The sequence below is a fragment of the Crocuta crocuta genome, unplaced genomic scaffold (assembly GCF_008692635.1).
Source record: "Crocuta crocuta isolate KB4526 unplaced genomic scaffold, BGI_CrCroc_1.0 scaffold65, whole genome shotgun sequence".
Taxonomy (NCBI): Eukaryota; Metazoa; Chordata; class Mammalia; order Carnivora; family Hyaenidae; genus Crocuta; species Crocuta crocuta.
In genome coordinates, this window is record NW_027530683.1 from 2852559 (window position 1) to 2872417 (window position 19859).

The window sequence follows — 19859 nt, forward strand, 5'->3', positions numbered from 1 at the left end:
GGGGTATTATTTTTTTAAATCTTAAGCTTGAATTGTTAAAACATGCATCCTTATTGTTTGTAGATTGACAGACGAATATCTGCATTTATTGAAAGAAAGCAAGCTGAAATCAATGAAAACAACGTGAGGGAATTTTGCAATGTTATTGATTGTAATCAAGGTAACTACCTTGAAGAAGTTAATTTTCATAGGATTTTAAGCACAGTTTTTACACTTGCTCTGATTTTTCATTTGTTTTTAAAAATGAATAACATTAAACCAGTTTATTTCATAGGTTTACTTAGAAGCTAAGGCAGCAGAATTTCTTTCTGTTTAATAATAGACTACATTGCAAAAACAGGTTTCATTTTGGTTATGCAAAGATCAGATGCGACCCACAAGGGCTACCACAGGTGAAGATTCATTTAAAGTTCCTTTAGGAAATGAAGAGTGGGTGGCAGTGGTGCTTACTCTCATTAGAATAAGGAACTAAGCTATATAAATTTCAAGCCTATAAATGTACTTTTGAAATTATGTTAACATATAAAGTGAACTTAGTAAAGTTAATACTCCTCAAGAGGGAGCAGTTTTCTCACTACTCCTGAGCTGTTTGAAATGTTTTCTGCCATGATAAAAAAATTTGTCATGAAGACTGTGGTATCTTACGTTTTTTTTTCCCTTTCTCTCATAGTGCATGCATTTGCTGTTCTTCTTATCAGATTCTCCTTTTCCTCTCCACTTGGTGCTATAGTATATTTACAATTCTGCAAGTATGCTGCAGAATACAAAATATTGCAAAGCACTGGCATAGATCTTACTCAGGCATCATAGTAATAATCAGAACAAGTAGTTCTCAGAAAAAATTATGGAGAAGAGTTCCTAATTGGAATGAACATTTTTCTTGTTGCCTCTAACATCTCTTAGCTAATTATTATGAATACAGAATTGTCAGATGAACCTAGAATTGACACTTACATTGGTACACTGATTTTCTTAATAATGAAATAATACAGACTCAAGTGGGTCCTGAATTCAGCCATTTTTGCTATTAACATTATACATGCGTATCTCTAGACTTAGTATATTTTCCTGTTAGCTTTTCAGAACAGGTGCGATAGTGGTAGAATCTCAGGTACTGCAATCCATCCAACTGTAAGCAACCCATGAGAAAGGGTTTGTTGAGGGAACAAGCACATGTGTCACTAATGTTATTCCTCTGTTCTCCCTGCTAACTCTATTATTATAAACCACCAGGGGATAGAAATTGACAAGAATTGAATGCTCAGCAGGATTCCCTGGCCCATTCAATCCCTTGCTGGCTCAAAACAGTGCTAGGAAGAATTGCTGTGGAGAGTGACTAGCACTCATACATTTACTATCTTCACACCATGCTGAATTTCTCACTGATGGGTCAGTTAATCTATATACATGGAATATAACTCTGGAATGGATGATAGCTTCTTTTTTTTTTTAACCCTTAGCCCCATGAAATGTTAGAAAAAGAATGGAGAAGTGATGGCCCTTTAAACGTATATTGAGGTATCTCAAAAGGAAAAAAAAGGAAAGAAAATGATTCTGTTTAGTGTCTATGTAAAGGATAAATTTAGAATATTCACAGTTTGATTTGTCAGCAGAACTGTTAAGTAAACTTAGACTGGAAAAATATGAATGTATTATAATGTGTTAGTATATTCCGTCGATACCTGTCAATCTGACTGAAACAAAAAATAGATTTTTTTTAAAAAAATCAATTTAAAAAATCAAAAGAGAATTTTCTTTTAGTATCTCTTTTTCCATCTATTTTTTATTATAAAATAAGGGGAATTTTTCAGGAAATTTGCTGCAGTGCATGGCTTTACTTAATGTCATTTTAAGTGTTATAATATTTGAAACCTATGTTAACATTATTCCAGTTTTCCCCTTGGGTTTGTAATTAATTTACTGATACCTAATTTGAGAAAAAAAAAAACTACCTTTCAGCTTAGAAAAAAATTGGAACAAATTTTTACAACTATTTTTTCCTAAAATTGTACTTTTTGACAAGAACAGTCTGGAAAGAGATAGTTTTTGTGATTAGAGGTTTTTTTTTTTTTTTAATGAGCATTGGAAATCTACGCAAAGTGGAAAAGCATGTGTTTATTCTTGAGGTTTCAAGGTCTTTTTTGTGTGGAGTTCTGAAATTAAAATGTGTCAAATGTATAATTAATCCTTTTTATTGGGTGATTGCTAATTTGACCAGTAAGTAATATAAAAATGCTATATTTTTTTAAAAGGTTATTTCAGTAAAAATAGTTCTGTTTATTTCTGTGATGAAATAAAGGGAAAAATGTCTCTTTCGCTTACATTAAAATGCTTTCTGTAATACATAAAGTATTTTCCCCAAAGGCCCAGATGGTTTAGGGGAATATTGGTATTTATTAAAAATTATATTAAATTATGCCACTGAATGCTGAGGACTTTTCTTACTGTAAATCTGAAAATTAGGTAAGATTAAAGCTTATAAATTTTAGAGGGTAAAGGTCACTAAATTTTATTCTGTATAAGGTGGTAATTTAATTACTATTTTTTAAAATGATAATTCTCTTAGTAGTAGTATGTTAATACGATTTGTTGGAAGTTTATAAAAATCTCATACATTTGCAGTTAAGAATATATTTAACTTATACTCATCTAAATTCTCCTTAGAAAACAGTTGTGCAAGAACTGATGCCATTTTTACTCCTTACCCGGGATTTAAAAGTCACGTAAAAGGTAAGTATCCACTACATATCTTCATCACTGACAGAAGTTTATTTCAGATTATAAGCAAAAGGAATAGAAATCACCTTCCTATGTAAATTTTGTTTATTTTAAAATGCAAAAAATGTCTTGCCTTCCTACTTAGGTTGGTTAGATGGTCTTTATAAAGTGCTGTTAGGGAGACAGAATTTCTGACTTAGGAGCATATTAAATTTACATTTCAAAGTTTCTTAATTTAGTTTCTAGAGTTGTGAATACATATGGACCACAGACTAGACCTGAAGGAATTCAAGGGTCAGGTCATAAACCTAACGGCATGCTCCGAGACTGTGGAAATCAGGCTGTAGAAGAACGACTACAAAATATTGAGGCTCACTTGCGATTGCAGACGGGTAAGCAGAGCGCTGGGCAGTGCCCCATCAAGGTACCTTTGCAAGTAGTTAAACTACACAATTTATTAAGTCCCAGCATTTTCACTGAACACTTGCTGTGGACGAAACACTGTTCTGGTCAGTACAAAAATGAACAAAGCATAGTCTCTACTCTCAAGGAATCTACAGTTCGTGTGTCCATGCTCTTCCTCCTCTTGCACTCCTCCCCAATTTGGACGGTTAGTAGAATGGGAATAGATTCCAAATAAGTCCTGACACTCTCTGTTTATTAAAGTCACAGCTGAAAATTAATGTACTCTTTTTCCTGCCACCAATGTCATAACTTAACCACGACGGTCTCTCATTCTTATCACCCACTGTGCTACGTACCAAGTATTGATAAATGTGATCCTAGTCTTCAAAGATCTTTCAGTGAAGAGAAGCATATAACTGAGCAAACGCCATAGGGGAAGTGAACTAACATTTATTGAATAATACTAAGTGCCAGTCACTCAAAGTATTATACATGTCAGCGCACCTGTTTTTTTTTTTTGTTTTTTTTTGTTTTTTAAATGTTTTAATTTATTTCTAGGAGAGAGAGAGAGAGAGAGAGAGAGACCGCATGAGCAGGGGAGGGTCAGAGAGAGAGGGAGTCACAGACTGAAACAGGCTCCAGGCTCCGAGCTGGCAGTCAGCACAGAGCCCGACGCGGGGCTTGAACCCACGAACCGCGAGATCATGACCGAAGCGAAAGTCGGACGCTTAACCGACTAAGCCACCCAGGCGCCCCTCAGCGCACCTGTTTTTTAACAGTACCCTTGTGAGGTGTTGGTGCTGTTATTGTCAGATAAAGAAACTGGGTTCAGAGAGCTCAAGCAACATGCCCAAGATAGTAATGACAACTGGAAGTCAAACCTCAGTCTTAATTGGCTGTAAAGCCTGAGTCTCCCTTCTCATTTAGCCACCAGATACTATGACTCTATCTTCTAAATATCTCTCAAACCTACCCACTGTGTCTACTTCCACAGCTACTTCTCTAGTTGAAATCACTGTCTTCCCTGCTTCGTACTGATGGAAGACTTTTGCTGGTTGCTTTGCCACTAGTCTTCTTCCTCAAGACCACAAATCTGTACCAGTGGCCAAATTGCTTTTTCTGAAGCTCGAATCTGATCTTGGTAGTCCCCAGTGAAAAATTCTTTAATGGTTTCCCATTGCCCTTACATGCATACCAAAGTTAGTACTTATTCACTCATTCCACAAATGGGTATTAAGTTCCTCCTGTAAGCCAGGTCCTGTTCTAGGCACTGAGAATACATGTGAACAAAAATTCTAGTAATAAATTATATGCTGCACAAGAAAAGCTACAGAGAAAAACAGGTTGACCAAGAGAAGAGAAAGGAGCTTAGGATGGGAGGGGATTATAATTTTAAATAGCATGGTGTATACCTATAGTTCCAGCCCCATCTCCAGAGTTCCCAGCTCCCGCTCATTTTGCTGTCCTAGGGCCTTTCCCAAGGCTTTTTCTTATGCCCATGCTTTCCCCTCCTGGTCCCAGACTGTTACGGATTGCGCTTTCATGTAGTCTCAGTAGCACCTGGTATTCCCTGCCCTCCTTTACAGCAGTTAGCACAGTTGTGTTTGTTTAGTATCTGTTTCCCTTGCAAGGTCTGGAAGAGCAAACTGTCTGCCATGTTCATTACTTTCTGCTTAGTGCAGTGTCTGGCACAACACTGGTATTCAAGAGGTTTTTAAATGAACGATTGCTCATTTCACCATTTCAGGTATATGCAAAGTACAATGGATACACAAAGTTAGTGTTGAACTCTCTCAGGAGAAGTCAAGAGATGGATCCCCAGTGAAGTGTTATTTGCATCCTTGAAGGGTTAGTAGGAATTTGTCAGCACACAGGAGCAAATTATTCCAAGAAGAGGGAACACTGTCTGTAAAAAGCACTGAGGCACAAAAATCTGGTTACAGAACTTGAGAGTCCAGTCTAGCTGGAGTATTTGCTGGATGGAAGTGGAAGATGAGAGGGAGTAAATCTTTGAGAGTAATAAGAGATTAGCATTAAAAATTAACTCCCTCCCCCAAAACTAAATTAATTAAAAAAAACAATGAGATAAAAGGATTGACCTTATTAAGTCTAATAGTATCAAGTAGTTAATTTTGAAAAATATCTGTTGAATGCCTACTATGTGTCAAGTACGATTTTAGACGCAAGGGATGCTGAAATGATATAGTTGCAGTTCTTAGCTTCAGGAACTTTACAGTCTGATAGAAAAAGTAATGCTAAGGTGGAATGTTATGGGGGCTGTGGAGGAAGGACATGGTGGGGCACAAGGAGCCTCCGTGTGAAGAGATTCAGGCAGTGCCTCACTGATTCGGTGAGGTTTGAACTGACTCTTGAAAGATACAGAGGTGGGGCAGAGGACATTCTAGGGAAAGGGAGCAGCAAGAGCAAAATCATTTGAATAAATAATTCATTTTACTATACTCCAGAACAAGAACAACCAAAATCCTAAGATAAAAAAATTCTCAAAAAACCCATTTCTAGAGTTTTCATACTTAACAAGTTGATACTTCTGATATGAAAATTTGCCCATATACTTTAATTGCATAATGATTATCTAATTATGTATTCATTCAGTCTGTAAATATGGAGCACCTGTTTAGTTTGTGAACTGATGATTCTTAGGTTTGTGCAGTGTACAAGCTGCACAGCCATCCCAATGAACAAAACAAAATTCTGCCCTCCTGGAGGTTACATAAAAGTGGAGAAACAGGCAAGAAAACAAAATATATGGACTGTCAGGTAGTAGTAATAAGGGAAAGGATAGGGAGTGCATCTGGGGGAGGGTTATAGCACTGGTATTTTTTAAAGGGTGGTTAGAGAAGTCCTTCCTGATAAGGTAACGTTTGAGCCCAGGAGCCCAGAAGTGAAGTTGGTGCAAGAGAGCCTTGTGAATAGGGAGGTAGAGGGAACCACAGGTGCTAAAGCTGTGAGAGTATTTGGCCTACCTGAACAACAGAAAAAAGGAACCAAGTGACAAGAATGATAGAAGTGTGGGGAGAATGTCCAAATTGTTTCAGACCTTATATACTACTGTAAAGGCTCTGGTTTTTAGTTTGAGTGAGATGCAAATGTATTGGAAGGTTTTGAGCAGAGAAATGACAGTATCTGACTTACATTTTAAAAAGATCATTACTGTGTGGAGAGTAGCCTACGCAAGCAAGGCAGAAACCAGGAGACCAATTTGGAGGTTGTGGTAATCCAGACAGAGGTGGGGGTCTAGACAGAATGGTCACATTGATGGACTGAGAAATAAGAGAGTTTGGGATATAATCATAACATTGAAATTCGAGTAACCTTTACTTGTCCTCCCCCTCCACAGAAAGTTTGTTAGGAATTATGGTGAAGCTCCTCTTTAACATTCTATTAGGTTAAAGGAAAAAAATGTGTCCTGAAAGGAGAAGTATAAATTGAAAGTGATAAAGACATATTGCAGTCACCAAATTGAACTCTGTTGCCCCTGTGCATTTTTCTCCTCCCAAGTTACTATCAAAATCTATCAGAAGTAGAAATTGTTCTATATAAGAACTATTTAGTAGCATGTAATAAATTTAATTTAAAACAAAACTCCTAGCAATATAGGAAGCATAAATGGGGCTTGGGGAGAGGTGTAATATAATACATTTCATAGTGTTTAACATGAAATTATGAGCTAAGGATTTCATTTTATTTTACTCTTGTTCATTATCTTCAATAGTATCTCAAAAATTTTTTAAATGTATTTAGGTGGTCCAGTGCCAAGAGACATTTATCAGAGAATTAAAAAACTTGAGGATAAAATCCTTGAATTGGAAGGCATCTCTCCTGAATACTTTCAATCTGTAGTAAGTATAAGTGTCTTTAAAAAAATAACTATTTTATTTTATGATGCTTCATCATATAACAAATAATTCAATCATTTACCTGCTATATGTGAAACACTGGTGGGGTTTTTTTTTTAATGTGTATTTTTGAGAGAGAGAGAGAGGGAGAGACAGTGTACACAAGCAGGGGAGGGGCAGAGCAAGAGTGACACAGAATCCAAAGCATGCTCCACGTTCTCAGTGCAGAGCCCAACGCAGAGCTCGAACTCATGAATCACGAGATCATGACCTGAGCTGAAGTCGGAAACTTAACCGACTGAGCCACCCAGGCGCCCCATGTGAAACACTGTGTTAACAATTAAAAGATAAACAGTCTTATGTAGGAATTACCTACTTTTTAAAACATTGTGATTCTGAATATTGTATTATATTTAGACTCATTTTTTTTAAAGGGGTAGTTTTAATATACCTTACCCAAATTCTCAAACTTCAGCCATTTTCATGGCATAATATATCAGCCTAGGTAGTTGTCAATCCTGTTACTTATGAAAATGCTATCTTGTAGAACAAAGGCTTCCTCTGGGACCCTACTTTGTCAGTTATCCTTTCTGTCTCTTTAATCCCTCTCAGACTCTCCAGACTCCTTCCCTCAGCTCACAGATGTTTACATTTCTCCTCCATACTAAACAAACAAACACCTCAATCTGCCACCCTTTTTCTTTACCTTAACCACCAAACTTTTTGAAAGACTAGTCAATATTTGTCTAATTCCTCAACTCTAGCACTTATTTATTCATTCATTCATTCTTGCCCCTTTTTCCAAGGACTTTAAGAAACAGTGTTGTGCTGATAAGTCTCTTTTTTGTCACATCAGAAGGTTTCAGACAAGTGATCATGAGCTCACTGTGTTATTTTACTCAGTCTTCTGGGGTGATTATACATACACCTGCCTTTTCTGAGGTTTTATTTTGTTTTATTGTTTTTCTTTAAAGCAGTGCCATATTAGAAATAACTGAAATAATCTAAAAGTAAACAAAATGTTTTAATTTACTAAATTTTTAGTGAAAATTTTACTAAAACTCCTGGATCAGAAAAGCTATGTAAAATAACTCATTTTAGCATGAATCATTAAAGTCGCTGGTGAAAATATATTTAAAATTATTTTAGGTATATATAGCAGTAATTTTTCCAAAGTGGTGAATTGGGTATTGCCGTAAGGTAAAGAAAAGTATTTCCAGATGAAGAACGCAGGTTTATATAACAAAAGTGAGCAATGAAGCCTAAAGATCAAGAATTTAGAAAAAGAGTTTTAGTGATTTTTTCCCCCTCAAATGTAAAATGAGGTTTATTGAAGTTCTAAAGGCTGAAGCAAGGATTAAAGAATACCAGTCAAGGACTTAGCACACTGTCTAGCACATGGTTAAATCTCAGTAACTTACCATTTATTTAGTTACAGAAACCATCTATGAATAAGCTGTGTAATATGTAAAATGTGAGTAAATCACACAATTCCTCTGGCCCTCAGTTGTCTAATTTAGAAGATTTCTTGGTTATACTACATAATTGCAAAGGTTTTTCCACTTTTAGGATTCTCTGAATGTATCTTCTTAGAAAACTTGATAAAGATTTTATGCTTTTTCCTAAAACAGTCTACCATAAGTTTTTTCTCCATTCAAGCTGCCTTCAGTAAGTAATCCCTAGGCAGATTATTTTTCCAGTTCAGTTTCATACTTTGTTAGTATAGTTCTTGTTCACAGTAGAACTGATCTTAACAGAGAATATCATAGTATTAGATGCCTCTAGAAGACCTTGCTCCATCATTATTTGATTTTGATTTATATAGCTGAACATCTACCTGTTACTAAACTTGGCTAACAAAAGATCAAGCCCTTCAAATCATAATTTTGTTTTGGGAATGTCTTATACACAGCATAGAATGTTTAGACTGTTTTGGTTAAAGAGGTAGACTAGTCAGATTGTAGAGAACCTTAAATACTATATCCAGACGTTTAAAGCATTTAATGGTTTTTTTTTTTTTTTTTTCTGAGAGAGAGACAGCGTGAGCAGGGGAGGGGCAGAGAGAGAGGGACACAGAATCTGAAGCAGGCTCCAGGCTCTGGCTGTCAGCACAGAGCCTGACGCGGGGCTCGAACCCACAAACCGTGAGATCATGACCTGAGCTGAAGTTGGCCGCTTAACCGACTGAGCCACCCAGGCACCCCAAAAGCATTTAAAGTTTAAATGCTATAGGAAGCATTTGAGCAGGGAAGAGACTTGTGCAAGTTACTCAAAAGATTTATCTAATACTCTGGGAGATAAATGAAAAGGGAGAGACAAGAAGGAGGAGACAGCATTATACTAGCTTAGATATGAAGTGAGATTCTGAACTAAGGACAAGAGAGTGAGAATAGAAAAGATTAATGCAAGAGGCAAAGAGTAAGGGTGAGACCACTTTCTGGTTGGGAAAATTATACTATCATTGACAGAAATACAAAAATCTGGAAGGGCAGATATTTTGGGAGGAAATATGAATTTAGAGTCCTATCAGGCAGGATATGCAGATAGAAAGATCAGGTAAGCTTTTCAGGAGTAGGACTTATACTTCAAATAATTGGGAGAGTCTGTGTAGAGGTGATAATTAAAACACAGAATGGGTAAGAACACTGGGAATGTCAGAGGCCTGAAGTCTGAAACTTGGTGACTGCCTAACTTTAGGAGCAGGAAACATTATAAATGCAAACAGGATGGGCCTGGATGTGTTAGGTTGCCATACTCATGATAAAACTACTACTGTAAAAAAATATTTCCAGATCTGTTAAACAATGTATATTTGATTAGAAGGATCACTTTTGGATTAGAATTAGAAATGACTAGTCCAAATTATTAGTGAGCTACAAGGAAGGACAAAACACTGAAAAGTTTTAAACATTCAAATTAACTTTATCCTTAAGGCCTATAAATAAACATGGCACAGGTCCAAAGGGAAAGAAGATCTCCTACTCCCCCCTCCATAACAGAATGAATGTGCCATCTCTAGGAACCACTCTCTTTGCTTGAAGTAGGTCCAGCACTAGGAACATCTGTGGACACGAGCGGAGTTAAATACACACTTTGCAGGACATATACTCATCACTCTCACCATCCTCTTGCTGGGAGTACATGTTTGGCAATTACATATTTCTACATATCTTTCAAAAGTGTACAGAAAAGACCATATGTTGTACAGAAACAGAGAGAGAGAGAGACAGCGTGAACAGGGGAGGGTCAGAGAGAGAGGGAGACAGACTCTGAAACAGGCTCCAGGCTCTGAGCTGGCAGTCAGCACAGAGCCCGACGCGGGGCCTGAACCCACGAACCGCGAGATCATGACCTAAGCGAAAGTCGGACGCTTAACCGACTAAGCCACCCAGGCGCCCCACTTATGGAATGAATTCTTGCAGAAATTGAATTCTAAACTCTGAAAATACCTGTTTTTAATCCAGATTTACATGTAGCTGAGTTCTAAACAGGGAAGATTCATAGTTGAATAGAGATGGTTATCATGGGTAACAAAGATTAGTATTTTGTTGTACTATTTAATGTAATGGTTCTAAAGATCTTCATTCTTCACATTAAACGTGAAAAGATTTGAATGGGGTAATGTTTAAAAATTTTTAAGGGCATCACTTACTAGACATTTCAAAGATGTGAGCTACAAGTATTAGTTTTTCCAAAGAATTATTTACTGATTTTAAATTTTGACCCTTGAAACAGTAAATATAACATGCTTCACAAATATATTTTCATAGCACTTTGTTCATTTTACAGCACTTATCACTTGTAATTATGTGTTTACACATCTATTTTTCACACTATATTTTGAACCTCTGAAGGACAGGAACAGAGTCTTGTTCATCTTTGAACACATAGATGGTAGTAGGCATTGAATAAATGTGTGAATGGATAGGGTTTGGCTGCTAGTTCATTATTAGACTTCTGAAGGTGTGTTAACTTTATTCCAAAGCACTGACTAGGTGTACTCTTAACCTTGTCTGTAATGGTAGCTCCTGGTTCTAAAGGTAAATATCGGAAGAAGGGAGTCAACTTCATGCGCACAGACCGTGTGTGTGAAAGTGTATGGTGGGCCTGAAGCATGAGGTAGTAATTGGATCTGGCTAGAAAATTAAATCGCAGACACAGTTTGGAGGGCCTTGAAGGTCCACTAACCAGTCTGCAGTTCTAGTGTCACTGGTGCACAATTAGTTTTTGAGAAAGAGAAAGTTGTAATTTACGTTCCTATCTGGTGGCATTATGAAATTTGAGTTAGAGATTAGAGTCAAGAAAGATAGGTTAGGAAATATATCATTATCCACACCAGGGAGAAATCTGAATCACAGTAGTGGGATGGGACTAGAATGGAAGAGATACTTAAAGACACTACACCTAAGATAAGCCCCCAAAGACCACAATTTACTGTTTTTAAGTTACTGAATCATTGATGGCCTTCTCCTCATTCTGATACTTTGCACTTTGGTTTCGTGATACAGTAATAATCTGATTGCTCAATGACATGGAAACTATCAATATTTTATAGACTAAACTATTAGGAAAACAATGGGAAGTATATTTTAATCAGGTGTGTAAAAAGGCACCTCTTGGGAAGGTAGAAGACTGAGGAGTCATCTGACCAAAATTGAACATTAAGGTGATGGACCCCCTCACAGGTATCCAGCTTCATTTGGCAAAGGAAGAAACCTGTTTATATAAGCACTCCCCCACCCCCATATTTAATAATTATAGTACGTCGGGGCACTTGGGTGGCTCAGTTGGTTAAGTGTCCGACTTCAGCTCAGTTCATGGGTTTGAGCCCCGTGTTGGGCTCTGTGCTGACAGCTTCAGATTCTGTGTCTCCCTCTCTTTATGCCCCTCTCCCACTCATACTCTGTATCTTTCTCAAAAATAAATATTAAAAAAATAATAATTATAGCACTTCATGATTTCCCACCCACTGTAACTACTGATAAAGAAGCATACCTCAGTATTCTTTGAAATAGCTTTGACACAAAGAAAAATTGAAGTTTTTACCTTTTTTTCTAAATCTCACTGGTCAGAAATATTCATGAGAAAATTCTGCCACCTACATTGACAGTTTCTTTGTTAAATGTACCAATATACTAATTTGCCATTCAGAAGCTTGTGGTTCTGTGGAACTAAGAAGAAAATCTAGAAAAAATTCAAGGTTAAAAGGCTCAGCAGCATGTCTGTAAGAATGTTGTCAGCTTAAGTAATAGAGATTTAACCTTAAATTGGCTTGAACAGTGTAGAACTTATAAATTAGGAAGTTCAACTGTAGTACACTCTTCAGGGTTAATTGATTTATTGGCTAAATCATGGTTGTCAAAGAATTGGGCTCTTTCCCCTTAAGCTCTGCTTGGTATTGGCTTTCCCCCCAGTGGCAGACTGCAAGACAGCTACTTTCCCGTGTCCTGTTCAGACACAGCAGCCTCCTTTGAGGCCTTTATCTTAGAAGTGAGAAAGCTTTTTCCAGAAGCTCTCCCCGCTAATTCCCAGCAGACCTCTTCTTATTCAATGGCCAGAACTGGGACCACGTCCATTCTAGTCACTGACAAGACCAGTGGAATGCAGTCAGCATTCCCCTGAGACCTACAGAGGAGCAGTGGATAGCTGCTTGTACAGACAACCACAGTGATCATTAGTCAGTCATGGGTGTGTGTGCATGCGTGTGTGCTTTCCCCTGATACTCGAAATTCTATTTTCCTTTATTGCTTCACTTGTTCAATATCCTGAAAGGCAATAAAAAAGGAAACTAAGTAGAAAAAGTCCCCTGAGCATCTCCTTCATAATTATTCTCCCTCATTAGAAGCTGGGAATTAATGGGAATGTGTGTGTAGCCAGGGAAGAGCATATTGCTTTGATGTTACTACTACATAATTTTTTTTTTTTAAGGTTTATTTATTTTGAGAAGAGAGAAAGAAAAAGTACAGAGGGGGAAGGAACAGAAAGAGAGAGGGAGAGAGAGAATCCCAGGCAGACTCCTCGCTATTGGCGCAAAGCCCAACTGGGGGCTCAGTCTCCTGAGAATTAAGATCGTGACCTGAGCAGAAATCAACAGTCAGATACTTAACTGACTGAGCCACCTAGGCACCCTATTACTATATACTTTTAGTACCATCTTTTAGAGAGTATTTTCCAAAATACTAGGAGGCAGATGTCAGTGGCAGATAGTGCTTGGGGAGTTCTGTGGACTTTGTTTCTGCCAGGGTTCTTTGTATTTTGTTCAGTATTCCGTAAAGGAAAATTGTTTATATTCTCTAAGCATTGATTACCATTTTTTACCTTTTATCTAGAGCTTTTCCGGAAAGAGAAGAAAAGTACAACCACCTCAAGTAAGTTACTGAATTCTCATTGTGGCTTCTGAAATAGTTGGAGAAATTTTATAACTTTCATCATTAAAAGTTTCTACACTGGTTGCTTAGATCATACCCTGGGATTTAAGACTGAAAAAAAAAAAGGGCAGCATAAATTAATGAACTTGAAATAAATAATTTTATTTCAAGGGCATGGAAGGATTCATATGAGTCAAATAAATATGAAAGTCTCTATCTAGCTTTTGATTGTGGCAAAAATTATCAATTACAAAATGCTGAAAAATAACAAATGCTAGGTAATTTAAATCCCCCCCTCATCTCAGGAACCCCAAGATCAAGAGCCCCATGCTCTACTGACTGAGACAGCCAGGCACCCCTCCCCCTCCTTTTTGCTGACCCTACCAATTAATTAGCAGCATCTATATCAAAAAAGTATGTTTGGCAGAGGTTGACGTCAGCCCATCATTCTCCTCAGTCCCACTGTATTAATTAGTTGAATCTTAATTAGTGAGGTTCTCATAGCCGTTAATGGTAGCAATGTAAATTTAAAGTTGGAGAAAACTTTAAAACTTTTTTTGGTTTATTTTTGAAGAACAGCTTACTACTTATTTTTTTATTGTAAAATTTTGAATAAATCACAGAGGGCATCTGTGTTTTCCAGGAGAGGTTGATCCATCAAAAGAGAATTTCCAGTAGTTAAATTAATCCTAAAGTTTAATTTTTTTATTGTGAGAATAGTCAGTTAAAGTTTTTACAGTCCTTTCAAAGTATAAGAAGTCCAGGAGAGCTTCATCATAAGGAAGGAGAAAAAAAAGTAAGAAATATTTTAAGCCTTATTCTTTTCTGCCTTTAAGTTTATGATATAGTCAACATATATAGTTCAATTTAAAAATTATTCTTATGGGGGCACCTGGGTGGTGCAGTCAGTTAAGTATCTGACTCTTGACTGAGGTCACGCTCTCACGGTTCAAGAATTCGAGGCCCTTGCCAGGCTCTGCACTGATAGCACGGAGTATGCTCCCTCTCTCTCTGCCCCTCACTCATGCGCCCGCTCTCTCTTCCTCTCGCTCAAAATAATAACAATAATCATAAAGACACTTAAAAATTACTGTTATGAAGAAAAAAGACATTTACCATATTTTCAATATTTATAGTTCATTTAGCCTTTTATCTGCATTAAGATACTTCAGAGCCTTATTCAGCAATTTCTATTCTTGTTATTTACAGCAGAATTATTCACTGGCTGAACTTGATGAAAAAATTAGTGCCCTCAGACAAGCCCTGCTCAGAAAATCAAGAGAAGCAGACTCCATGGCTACGCACCACCTTCCATGAAAATCTCCTCTCATTCTTGTCATTTTACTTTTGTTATATACATATAACTTACACTGCAATTAATTAAATGGATATGTTTATCAATGTAGACTCTCCTCTGGAAACAAGGTTTCTTTCCACAAGAGTCCAGCCTGCAGCAAGTCATCTTCAGATATTCCAGTGAAGTTTGAAATGGTTAAGGCATCGAAAATAGCATTGTCGGAATGTATTCCCTTCTGCTTTAAAGAAGGTATTTTGGAAATTGAAAAACTTAATTTGAAAGCACATTTGTTGTGTGTGTGTATGTACCACAGAAAGGAAGATTTATTTTGAATAGTGATATTTAAAAGGACTTTATATTTGTAACATCAGTGTTGACCAGTTTTTTTTTGTTTAAATCAATACTTTGTATGTAATAGGCATTCAACAAGAATTTATCACCTTGTTTTAAGTGAATGCATACTTTTTTTCCAAATGTCAGCTTAAATGTAAATAAATAGTAGACTCTACCTTTATCTGCTTACTCTGTGACCTTTAGCAAATTAATCTCTTGTGTCTTAGTTTCTTTATCTGTAAAATGGGACTGATAATAATAAAACCTACAGTTGTCATGAATAGGTGAGGTCATGCATATACAGCTATTGAAACTGGCCCAAGGTCAGTGCTCAGTCAATGTTAGCTATTATTACAGTATAAAACCAGGTCTGTCTTTGAAAGCATTTAGACATTGCCAATAGTCCCTCTCTCTTGACAGCCTCACTTTTTTACAGTGTCCCAGTTACATTAGGCAGCATATGTGTTTCTATAGTTGCAAATTAAACATTTAAAAGATGCAGCTACAGTCAAGGAGCAGATATTTAGGTCAAGAATTGTTTCAGTTGCAAGAATCAAATCTACCTAAAATAGCTTGTAAATAGGAAGTTGTTGAATCAGAAATCTGGAATTTGACTGCTAGAAGTATAGCTGGACAGTGTGCTGGGGATCTAGGAGGTCACCAACAGTTCATCTCTTCCTCTGTGTCTCTAGCTGCCTCAGGCCGTTCCTATGTCTAGTTCTGTCTCTGTGCCCTACCTTCCTTCTTTTCTGCTCTTCCTCTCTTTCCCTCTGTCCATCTCTCCCCTTCGTTCTTTTTCTCTTACACCTGATCATCATCTGTGTGACTGCTTTATTCTCTGTGAACTGATTTCTCTAAAGGCCTCTTTGTTACTATTTCATAGTAAATACAGGGTGACATGTTAGCCCTGTCTCTATAGCCTTGGCACTCATGCCTTTGAGTTGACATGGTGCAAACTCGAACCCAACTTTGTGGAACCTCACAACTCTAGGATCTCACTCAGTGTGATCAGGGGTCTCAGTCAGTTGTGGCCAGCATGTGGGGCAGGACCTCACAGAAATATACAGTGTGCACACAACCTTGCACAACCATTTGTAGAAGACTTGAAAGTGGGGTCACTGGGGAAAAAATGGGGGGTTTTGAAATCATTCCCAAGAAGTGGGTGTGGACTAGGTTGATTCTACTAACATCTTACCACTATATTTCTTCTCTGCAGAGTAACTGATCCTTCAAGATCATCTTGCCCAACATAATCCAGTATTAAAGGCACAGCTGCAGATGACTGCTCCTCAGTCTCCATTACAATCTGGTCATTGTAATCCTCCTGCCAGAGTGACCTCCTCTGGGTTTACTGGCACATTTACTACCATCATGCCAATAAATAATAACAGGAAAAAGTCAATAAGATAAAAATGAGGTTGACTTAGAGGTAGGGAAGAAACCTAGAATATAGGATCACATACTGGTCACTAGTCTGCTCCTAAATAAAAGTCCTGAGTCTGTTTTCTTGACCCTCTTGGCAGTAGAATATGTTCCCAAATCATGCCTGATAGTCCTAGGATCTGTCCATTAGAAGGATTTCCTTTTCCCATTGTCCTTCAGGCCTCTCTCCACTCTAGAAAGTACTGTCTGGTGCCAGCATCCTTTCTACTTGAGTTTGAATCTCCAGAAGAGATCAGGACTAAACACCATGTTGATGTGAGTTGGTATAGGTACTTGTTCAAGACTAAGGTTCTGATGATAGCTACCCCAGAATTTTAGTGAGTTTTCAATCACTGTCTTTTTTGTTGTTGTTGTTTTATTTATTTCTGAGAGACAGACAGAGACAGACAGAGACAGAGACAGTGTGAGCAGGGGAGGGTCAGAGAGAGAGGAAGACACAGAATCTGAAGCAGGCTCCAGGCTCTGATCTAGCTGTCAGCACAGAGCCCGATGCGGGGCTCAAACCCACGAACCCTGAGATCATGACCTGAGCCGAAGTCGGACACTGAACCGACTGGGCCACCCAGGCTCCCTTCAGTCATTTTATTGAGTGCATCTGTGAGTGAAAGGCAATGCTAGGCATTTTTGTGGGGGTAAATTTGCTTCTTTAATTACCAGGCTACCTAATGACCATTCCCTCAGGATTTTTGTTAATTTGGCTCTTCTTAAACCCATTGTTCTTAATGGCCCTGTCCTCAAGAGAGTAAAGGAGGAAAAGTGGGAAAAAAGGTTTTGCAGAACAGGAAGCACTTCTACCTTAGTCTACCCCTAAAAATCCCTCCCCTCCACAGATTACACTCCAATCTAAGGAAGCGATTTACTAAGGGCTGGGCACTAACGGGTGATAGTAATCAGTATGTTTAGCCTGTGGAAAAGAGCTGGGTTTCCCGAACTATTCTAGCTACTGCTGGATAACCTTTCAATTGCTAGGCTCCTAAGCCCTGAGCTTTTCCAAATTCGTGAATAATATCTGGACCTCATCTCAACAATCTCAGTAGAAAAGACTTACCTTTATGAAACAGATATGTAATTTCTGCTTTCCCCTAACTGCCAGACAACCTGATATAGAAAACTCTGCCACTGCATTTTAATCATGTCCACAGGGAATTAATCCTACATTTTGCCATTTGACGACTTTTAAATCTGAATTTGGGCCTTTAGTGACATGTGGTTTGGGTCCCAAGACATTTTAGACAGTTGTTTAGCTATTTTGCCACCCCTTATCTCCAAACTACCCAATTTTCTGTGGAATAAGGGATCCTTTCTGTCACTCCTGCCTTTACTCTATCCTTTTGCCTTGACTCCTCAGCTAGTTCTTCATTTTCGCTCAGAGGCGAAAGGTGACTTGCAATCCCATAGCTGGCACTAATTTCTGTTTTAGGGATTTGTTGTTTTGAAGAAACAGAAACCCAACTCTTACTTATGTAAAGGCGTGTTATAGAGTCTGCCTGGGATTCTCTCTGCCCCTTCACCCCCCCCAAAATTAAAAAAGAAAATAAAAGAATAATTCAAATTGCAGGAAGTTCAGACAGGTTTTGTTGCTCTCTCCCTCACTGAGCCATGTCGTCTGGATTCTGAATTGATGCTTCATTCTGCTTATAGCTTGACTTCTCTGAAAATGTCTTCTTTTCTCCTTCTTTGCAATTTAGTTCTGAATAAGACTTTGGGGTCTGTGATGCTGCTACCCTCTGACCTATCTCTGGCTCCAGTGTCCCATGTTTATTATAAGTCTGAAAAAAGAGTAATTTATATTCAAAACTACCTCTGGACCAATTATCTGTGCCGTGAGTGTTAGGATATTCAAGAACAAAAAAAGCCGCACTGGGGGAATAAGTGGCACTTCCAACAAAGAAGGCAAGGGTGGAAACTCTGCCCCTGTGATGTAGATTGATGAACAGTTGGCCTTTATAAAGTTTTTAGTTCTCTAAAAAATACTGTTTTTCCCCATGACTTTCTCTGAAAATGTTTTATGATCTTTTAACCCTAGAGATATCACATGAGTCCACTAAACAAAATTTTAGCTCTGGGTTTCTTTTTTGAGCAGTGCTAACTTTATAAAGACTGGTATTTCATGACTTTTAGTCTCTTAATATTCTCTAAGGGATAAAAAGAAAATTTACTTTCTAAAACTAGGATAAAAGTCATGTTTTTCAGTTCTCATAGAGGTCCACTGAACCCTTCTATAACTCTAAGATACATTATCATATCTCACTGACTTAATTTCTTCCACATCTTTTGAATTATTTTATTTCATCATCCCAGGAATTACTTAATCATTACTAATCAGCTATTTGCAACTATGCTTTAAAAGACTAAAATAGTAAGGAAATGGAATGATGATGGAAACACCTAGAAGAATGTAATAGGATGTAATAGTAAAATAAATGATGATCCTTCCGTTTTCATGTAACATTGCCCAAAGCATTGCATTATCTTTTAAAAAGAATAACAGTCTGGAGAGACACCATCTTTAGAGGATTTGGGGTTTTTTTTAAGGCGTTCAATGATGATTATAGTTAATAGTTTATAATTCTTTATTTTTACTACAATGGCAAGTAGAAGGAAACTGACAGAAAAAATTTCCATAATTATTAAAGGAATCAGAAGGTGAATGCAAAGAGACGGAGGACAGTGCTCTGGATCCTAGTGATGTTGACGAAACTGACCATGTAAGCAAAATCTCAGATCATGAATCTTCAGATTGTGTATTCAAAATCAGTTTTCTCAAACTCTGGAATGAATGGGTGAACCATGTATTTCTAAGGACAATTAGAATATCAGGTATTTCAATCCAGTTATTCAGTAGTCATCATGCAAATTTTACAAGGACCTGGATCATCTAATTTTGCTAAATGGGTGGTGTGGTTGTATTTCTTCACTTTGTATGATGTTTATTCACCAATATTTACTTGATACAGTTCCTAAGTTGTAAAGTGAAAGTGTCAAGTTGTAAAGTAAAAATGCTGAAGACAGCATGTTTGTCTATACACAGGTGATTAAAAGGAAATAAATGATGTGGAAATGAAAAAATTACTGGACTGGTCATTCTAATTGATGCTTATATATCTAAAAATTAAAATGTTTTCCAATAGTTGGCATAAAATCATATCATCATTTTTTAAAGTTTTGCATTTTCATGATGCAAGTGCAAAAGAACCAGAAGTAATGATAAGCTAGAACTTACTAGGACTGTATTTGAAATCTAGAGTTACTGTTTACAAGATGGGTATGTTCCAGGTTCATGCATAGCAAGTGACAAGCAGTTGGTCACATTCAACTGACATTTTATATATCTACCTCCCTTTAAAGTACGTGTGTATGTGTGTGTGTGTGTGTGTGTGTAAACATCTTCAAAGCCAAAATATATGGACCAAAAATCGTGTTTACCATGCTTAAATT

The 19859-nt window shown here is 37.3% G+C and overlaps 1 protein-coding gene across 5 annotated transcripts in view; it reads left to right on the plus strand.

Moving 5' to 3' along the window:
- Positions 1–19493, plus strand: part of MBIP (MAP3K12 binding inhibitory protein 1) — a 25582-nt gene extending 6089 nt beyond the window's left edge. The window contains exons 4-9 of one of the 5 annotated variants that reach the window (XM_077769204.1): positions 64–160; positions 2665–2730; positions 2958–3110; positions 6886–6983; positions 13310–13348; positions 14558–19493. In XM_077769204.1, coding sequence (XP_077625330.1) covers positions 64–160; positions 2665–2730; positions 2958–3110; positions 6886–6983; positions 13310–13348; positions 14558–14665 — 561 coding nt within the window. In that variant the 3' untranslated portion in view covers positions 14666–19493. The remainder of the gene's footprint in view (positions 1–63; positions 161–2664; positions 2731–2957; positions 3111–6885; positions 6984–13309; positions 13349–14557) is intronic. The other 4 variants (XM_077769205.1, XM_077769206.1, XM_077769207.1 and 1 more) reach the window with 4 other exon arrangements.
- The last annotated feature ends 366 nt before the right edge of the window (positions 19494–19859 follow it).